The sequence below is a fragment of the Sander vitreus genome, unplaced genomic scaffold, assembly GCF_031162955.1.
Source record: "Sander vitreus isolate 19-12246 unplaced genomic scaffold, sanVit1 ctg262_0, whole genome shotgun sequence".
NCBI classification, from domain to species: Eukaryota; Metazoa; Chordata; class Actinopteri; order Perciformes; family Percidae; genus Sander; species Sander vitreus.
In genome coordinates, this window is record NW_027595428.1 from 111,974 (window position 1) to 120,000 (window position 8,027).

The following is an 8,027-nucleotide window of genomic DNA, read 5'->3' on the forward strand; positions in this document are numbered from 1 at the left end:
ATTCCTGGCGGCGCCCCTGCATACTGGCGTTGTACCATGTTCAAGATCAGGCTGTGGGCGGAGGACGGGCTGCTGTGATTGGCTGTGGGCGGAGGACGGGCTGCTGTGATTGGCTGTGGGTGGAGAACGGGCTGCTGTGATTGGCTGTGGGCGGAGGACAGGCTGCTGTGATTGGCTGTGGGCGGAGGACGAGCTGCTGTGATTGGCTGTGGGCGAGGGACTGCGCAGGCGCACACTGCCAACAGTTGATTCACGCGGGTGTTCAGTGGCAGTACGTCTCCGGTGAGTCCCCGGTAAGGTTTACGGTTAGCTGTTAGCAGGGATGTGCTAACTGTTAGCCATACACAGTGCAGTCTGTACTGTTAGCTAACGGGTAGCTAACGGTTAGGCCTTCCGCGGTTTGATGTTAGCTGGGAAGTTAGCCAGGGAGCTAACTTGACTTGTTGTTAGCTAACTTAACTTTAGCATCAACGTCTGTTTACCACAGTACAGGTGAGTTACACAGCTGTTTACCTGCTGTTTATTTGTTGTTTACCTGTTTAGCTGCTGTTTAGCTGTTGTTTTAGCTATTGTTTAGCTGTTGTTTACATGTATAGACGCCCCGTACGGACGGAGCGAGCTAACGTTAGCTGCTAATGTTTAGTTAAAGTTAGTAACATAAAGTTGACCCTCTGACGTTTTGATAACTATCAGCTCGTTGTGTAGTTGTCACGTTAAAGGAAGTACAGTTCATTTATATCACACGTTTCACAAAGACAGCAGTATATAACACACACAGCTAGTATGTCTTTACTGATTTATGGTCCATTTGAAAACGAACACGACAAAATCCACTCGCATTAAAAATACTGAATGAAGATCAATGTGGATACGGTGAAACAGACAGACAGACACACACAGACAGACAGACAGACACAGATACAGACAGAGTCAGACTGAGGTGTGTGTGTGTGTGTGTGTGTGTGTGTGTGTGTGTGTGTGTGTGTGTGTGACAGCAGGTGTCATGTTTCCTCTCCTCTGTGAGAGTTTAGTGGCTGATGAAGAGGAGCAGTTCTTTGGTGAATTCACCTCTCAGTTCTTCTTCTTCCTGCAGGCAGATCAGCTGACTCTCCGTCCCCACCAGGAGGATGGTGTCAGACAGAGGAGGTGGGAGGAAGAGGGGGGGGGCGGCGCTGTCTCGGGACGACTGTCTCTGTCCCGTCTGTCTCGAGATCTTCATGGAGCCAGTTACTCTGCCCTGCACACACTCCTTCTGCAAGGTAACACACACATACACACACACACACACACACAGACACACTCCTTCTGCAAGGTAACACATACACACACACACACTACTTCTGCAAGGTAACACGCACACACACACACACACACACACTCCTTCTGCAAGGTAACACATACACACACACACACTACTTCTGCAAGGTAACACGCACACACACACACACACTCCTGCAAGGTAACACACACACACACACACACACACACACACACACACACACACACTCACTCCTGCAAGGTAACACACACACACACACTCACTCCTGCAAGGTAACACACACACACACACACACACACACACTCCTGCAAGGTAACACACACACACACACACTCCTGCAAGGTAACACACACACACACTCCTTCTGCAAGATAACACACACACACACACTCCTTCTGCAAGATAAAACACACACACACACACACCTTCTGCAAGGTCACACACACACACACACCTTCTGCAAGGTCACACACACACACACACTCCTTCTGCAAGGTAACACGCACACACATTCTGCAAGGTAACACACACACTCATTCTGCAAGGTAACACACACACACTCATTATGCAAGGTAACACACACACACACTCCTGTAAGGTAACACACACACACACACACACACTCCTGTAAGGTAACACACACACACACACACACACTCCTTCTGCAAGGTAGCACTTTGTATTTAAGTCTATCTCTTTACATAAATATGTGTTTTTACTACTGTGGGCTAACAGTTATCATAGAAATGATCAGCCATCCATGTAACTGCCCTCTATAAACAGACAGTATATGACATGGCTATGCTGCCCTACTGGGAGGGGCAGTAATTACAGTTTGACCTACTGTCACTTAACTACGCTGCAGTAAAGTGTAGACTCAGTCAGATCTCTGTGATCTGAGTAATGACAGTACAGTGGGACGTTGGCCTTCAACAGAGCGACAGTAATAACCTAATACACCATCATCACTGAGATTAAACTACATTCTCTGTTATATTTGCACTGAATAACACATTCAATAAACAGAAACAGAACTCTTACAGCGCACATGAACAGATGCACAGTATTAGCTCACACATAAAATAGCACCTTGGTGAATTAGCCTTCTGTTGCTAACGTCCATTCATAAATCCTGCATAACATCGTCCGTACCTACAGGACATCAGACTTATTGATTAACACACACAGTAGTGTCCACAAACTCAGTCCAATGAAGGGAGAAAGGACACGTGATAGTGTTCCACGTTAACGCCTTTTCTCTCTCGCTCGAGACCGCTGTGTCCAGCGTTACTAGCAGGTAGAGCGAGCTACAACTGACAGGGAGAGAGAGAGAGACTGTCTCACTACAGCCAGTCCAGTCTGCTCAAAGCCATGCTGTTCTTCACCAATAGGTTGTAGTAAGGGGGAAATGGTAGCTTCCACTTAAGGGTCCCATCTAGCACCCTGCACAGCGCAGTGCAATGCCCGATGCAAGTGTCTTTGCTAGTTTAAGACCAACGCAGTAGTCAATTTCCCGTCCAGCGCCCATGACTAGGATTAGTGTGTGTCAGGGGGGGCATCACAATGGTGGCTCTCCATGTCAGCCAGCCATCACGACGGACGATGATATCGTCCATCCATACCTGTGCAGGAAGTGTTGAGTTTGATTGACAGGTTAGTTCCTTTAATTAACTAACTAACTAACTGGTGGAGGCAGCGCTAGATCATGTTGTGCCTGTAAAATAAAGGAGTATGGGGGCTCTCTAGAGAGCAGAGAGGTAAAGGCTGTCTGACAGCATGGCTGGACATACTCCATAACCGTTCTACATGTTATAGGTGTAGAACGGGAGAGATGTATAAGTTCATATGTTGCCAGGTCTGTTTCCTGGAGTCAGTGGTTAAGATGGTGTCTGTATGTTGCCAGGTCTGTTTCCTAGAGTCGGTGGATAAGGCGACCCTGTGCTGTCCGCTGTGCAGGAAGAGGGTTTCCAGCTGGGCTCGTCTCCACAGCAGGACCAACACGCTGGTGGACCAGAACCTCTGGACCCAGATCCAGACCGCCTTCCCTCTACAGTGTCAGCGCCGCCTCAACGGCCAGGACGCCGAGCCAGACGGCCCGGGAGGTACCACCCACAGACAGAGACACACACACACACACACACACACACACACACACACACACACAGACACACACACTAGGCCTGCACGTTTCGGGGAAAAATATGAATCATGATTTTTTTAGTTTAGAATTGATATCACGACTCTCCGCCACGATGTTTTTCTCATGAAGTGTAATGTTTACTGCACACATGAACCACAACACAACTAAACTAACTGGCAGCACCAAACAGAGATGTTCTTGGCACCTAGAGCACATTGGGCATCACCACAAGCCTGTAAACATACAGGCTCTATCTGGACTAAATATGGCCCTGATACGGGCTCTATCTGGACTAAATATGGCCCTGATACGGGACTGCTAAATATGGCCCTGATACGGGCTCTATCTGGACTAAATATGGCCCTGATGCGGGCTCTATCTGGACTAAATATGGCCCTGATGCGGGCTCTTTCTGGACTAAATATGGCCCTGATACGGGCTCTTTCTGGACTAAATATGGCCCTGATACGGGCTCTATCTGGACTAAATATGGCCCTGATACGGGCTCTATCTGGACTAAATATGGCCCTGATACGGGCTCTATCTGGACTAAATATGGCCCTGATACAGGCTCTATCTGGACTAAATATGGCCCTGATACGGGCTCTATCTGGACTAAATATGGCCCTGATACGGGCTCTATCTGGACTAAATATGGCCCTGATGCGGGCTCTATCTGGACTAAATATGGCCCTGATGCGGGCTCTTTCTGGACTAAATATGGCCCTGATGCGGGCTCTATCTGGACTAAATATGGCCCTGATGCGGGCTCTATCTGGACTAAATATGGCCCTGATACGGGCTCTATCTGGACTAAATATGGCCCTGATACAGGCTCTATCTGGACTAAAAATGGGTCTGGTCCACTTTAAACTTGGCCGGCTTCCTCAGGCAATACAGGCGCTGCTGACCTTTCTTGCAAAGCAAGCTAGTATTTGGCTCAAAACACAACTTGTCATCAATAATGGATCCTAAATACTTGTACTCTTTAACAACCTCTATTTCCTGGCCATTTATACTAGTTTTTACAGTGTTTGTGACTTTTTGCCTAAAGTCATTACACATGTCCTTTGTCTTTGAGGCATTCAGCTGAAGAAAGGCATCCTGGCACCATGTTACAAAGTGGTCGATGACCGGCCCGGGGGAAGTTTCCTCGTTGTTTAGTAAGCTGACAATAACCGTATTATCGGCAAACTTCACAAAGTGTCGGTTTTCAGTCACAGAACAACAGTCATTTGTGTACAGAATATAGAGGAGGGGGGGAAGAACACACCCGTGCAGTGAGCCAGTTGATGGTCAGAGAGGTGACCATTTACCCTCACTCGCTGGGATCGATTTGTAAGGAAGTCCAATATCCAGCCCACAAGGTTGGCCTCCAGTTGGAACTGATGCAAGAGCTCCTCAACCAGCAGGTGTGGCTGACACTCTTTACCTGCTTGCCTTTCATATCTTCAGCTGTCCTATCAAAATAAAGGCCCTAAATGCCACAAAAAATAAATAAATCGCAAACAGGGTGAATCAAGATCGCGATTTTCTAACGATTAATTGTGCAGGTCTAACAGACACACACACACACACAAACACAAACACACACAGAAAAACACAGACATCCCATAAAACTGTAGGTGATAGATAAGTGATATCTGATCATAATCATCATGATATCATGAAGCTGCTTATTCATCAAAGTGTGTGTGTGTGTCTCTCTCTCTCTCTCTGTGTGTGTGTGTGTCTCTCTCTCTCTCTGTGTGTGTGTGTGTGTGTGTGTGTGTGTGTCTCTCTCTCTCTCTCTCTCTCTGTGTGTGTGTGTGTGTGTGTGTGTGTGTGTGTGTCTCTCTCTCTGTGTGTAGTGTCAGTGTGTTTCCCCAGAGTGAGTGAGCCTGGAGAGCTGAAGCAGGAATATGAGGAACAGGTCACTAAAGTAAGTTCATTCTCTCTGTGTAATAACTGTCTCTTGTTATCATTATGAACCTTTAAATGGGTCTGATTTAACCAGATATCCTCTGTTAGACACCCAGGGGTGCTCAGTGATCTGGGAATAAGGTAAATGGGTTGTTGTCAGTTGACGGAGGAGAAGAGAGCTCTAGATGAGGAGGAGAGCAGAGCGTTTGTTAACTGTGTTGTTGTTGTCAGCTGACGGAGGAGAAGAGAGCTCTAGATGAGGAGGAGAGCAGAGCCAGTCAGGAGTTGATCCAGAAGCTGCTGGCTGAGGAGCAGAAGCTGCTCCAGGAGGAGATGAAGAGTAGAGAGGAGGACGAGAGGCTGGCCCGCCTGCTCAGCACTCAGCTGGTTAGTCCTTATATATTATTATTATTATGATGATGATGATTATTTTATTATTGTTATATAATAACTGTTAAATGTCTGACAGCTGGTTGTGTTGTCTGGTCCAGAACTCAGGTCCGGTCTCTCAGGAGAACCTGGGTCCTGTTAATGCCACTCCAGCCAAGAAGAGGAAGAAGGAGGTCAGCGGACAGATGGACCGGTAGGACCATGTATTAATGTGTGTGTGTGTGTATGTATGTATGTGTGTGTGTATATATATATATATATATATATAGTGTGTGTGTATGTATATGTATGTATGTATATATATATATATATAGTGTGTGTGTGTATATATATATTAACAAAATATTATTTACACCAGTGACATTTCTGATAAATAATAATCATCAGAAATGTTGATTTAATGGCAAAGTGTGTAAAGGCAAATAATAGAACAGCTAGAACAGTCTGAGTTCAGAGAATGACATCACTTTACTGTAACGCAGCGTTCAAAACCAACACTTAATACATCACGACTTAACGATATCCAACATCTAGGACCATATCTGGTCTCCTCTCAGGATATGGATATATAGCTCTAGTGGTAACAGAGCTGGTTAAGGCTAGAAGGGACACAGCTACGACAACATGAGTTCAGTTCAGGAGGAGAGACGGTGGGTTGGATTCAAACTCTCCTGGGTCAAAGGTTAATGTTATACAAGGCCATATCAGCCCAGAAATAGTCCGATTTTGTGTAATTTTGCGTAACTTCAAGCCGTAGCTGTATCCCTTCTAGCCATGATGATAAGATGGTGATGAAGATGTGTGTCTGTGTGTTCCAGGTTCTTGTGTCCTCTTCCACCTAACAGCATGTTGACAGCCACCAAGGTCAGTAGTCTGAGCTGTTCCCAGTCTCAGGGTCCACTCCTCAACCCAGTTATCTGAAGAGCTCTGGAATAGAGCTGGTGAAAGAGTGTCTCCATCCAGCGGCTTCAAAGCCAGTAGAACCGGCGTAATGACGTCACGTGCTGTATTACGATCAAATTGGTATATGGAAAAGATCTGAGACATTTTAAGGTGTTTCCGTTCGTTCCGCTCACTGAATCAACGTTCAAGCTAACATTTGCCAACAAAGTTTCTCTAGACAAAACCCGTTGCTTCCATCTGTCGTCGTTGACCCCGCCATGTGTGCTAACAGAGAGGAAATACTGGGCGCAAATGAACTACAACTTCTTCTTCTTTGTTTTGTGGCGGGTAGCAACCATAAAATGACCTAAAACTTAATCGCAATTCATTATTTATTCAGCAAATAACGTTTCCATCAGCGTTGATCACATAAGCCGTATATCGGTCAAGATACAATCTGATGAGAGCCGACGTATTTCCTTTGAGTCGATATTCATGAAAGTCAATCTAATGTTACTGTTTCCATGACGCATGTTTCATTCAATACATCACTTAATTCAGATAGAAACGTGTGGATGGAAACATAGCTTATGCTAAGCTAGGCTAACCTCCTGTAGGTTTATACCTGAATGTCTCTTCCTGGTCTCTCAGGTGGATTGGCCCCTCCCCAAACTGGATTACTACGGCGCTGTGACAGACCCCCCCCCTCACAGATCAGCGCCTCTTCCTCTCGCTGTGGAGGAGGACCTTCAGCTGACTGGACGCCCGGGGTCCAAGAGGAAGAGCTCGGAGCTGGACACGGTCTGGCCCTCCTCCTCCTCCTCGCTGGGGGGGGCGGCCCTGCAGGAGGTGTCAGAGGGGGTGGGGCCAGACTGGGCGGGGTCAGACTGGGGGGTGCAGCTGCAGAGCAGACGTCTGCAGGAGGAGCAGGACCGGCAGCTGGCTCTGCAGCTGCAGAAACAGCTGGACCAGGAGGAGAAACGCAGAGCTACAAGCAGAGGCCCAGGATCCTCAGACCAGTACCTGCTCCGCCCAAACCTCCGCCGAGCCTCCAGACCCCCCTCAGCCTCAGACACCCCCAGCAGAGCCTCTGGTAACTCCTCCACCCCTTCATCTGCAAAGACTACAAGCTGTGTAAAGACTACAAGGTCCAGCAGTCCCAGCAGCAGAGGCCGTAAACAGACCACTCTGACGGAGCTGTTCTCCAGCAGCTGAACTCTGACAGACCTCGTTAGAGCTGCTTTCACTTCCTTTAGTCCCAGAGACGCTACAGCCAGCTGATCCTGGTCCTGATCCTGGTCCTCATCCAGATCCTGATCCCCTGGGGGGTCAGACCCCCCACATGTCTCTGTGACCAGGACGGAGACCGTCTCCTACTTACTGAGATCTCAGCAGGTCTCAGGGTTCCCCGTCTGTAAACTGGTTTTAAATAAA

The 8,027-nt window shown here is 47.5% G+C and overlaps 1 protein-coding gene across 1 annotated transcript in view; it reads left to right on the forward strand.

Moving 5' to 3' along the window:
• Positions 1–247: 247 nt before the first annotated feature.
• rnf168 (ring finger protein 168) overlaps positions 248–8,027 on the forward strand; it is a 7,912-nt gene continuing 132 nt past the window's right edge. Inside the window, exons 1-8 of the mRNA XM_078244578.1 lie at positions 248–492; positions 1,094–1,259; positions 3,183–3,381; positions 5,270–5,340; positions 5,553–5,708; positions 5,813–5,904; positions 6,530–6,575; positions 7,245–8,027. The exon at positions 7,245–8,027 is cut by the window's right edge and continues 132 nt beyond it. Coding sequence (XP_078100704.1) covers positions 1,128–1,259; positions 3,183–3,381; positions 5,270–5,340; positions 5,553–5,708; positions 5,813–5,904; positions 6,530–6,575; positions 7,245–7,808 — 1,260 coding nt within the window. The 5' untranslated portion in view covers positions 248–492; positions 1,094–1,127 and the 3' untranslated portion in view covers positions 7,809–8,027. The remainder of the gene's footprint in view (positions 493–1,093; positions 1,260–3,182; positions 3,382–5,269; positions 5,341–5,552; positions 5,709–5,812; positions 5,905–6,529; positions 6,576–7,244) is intronic.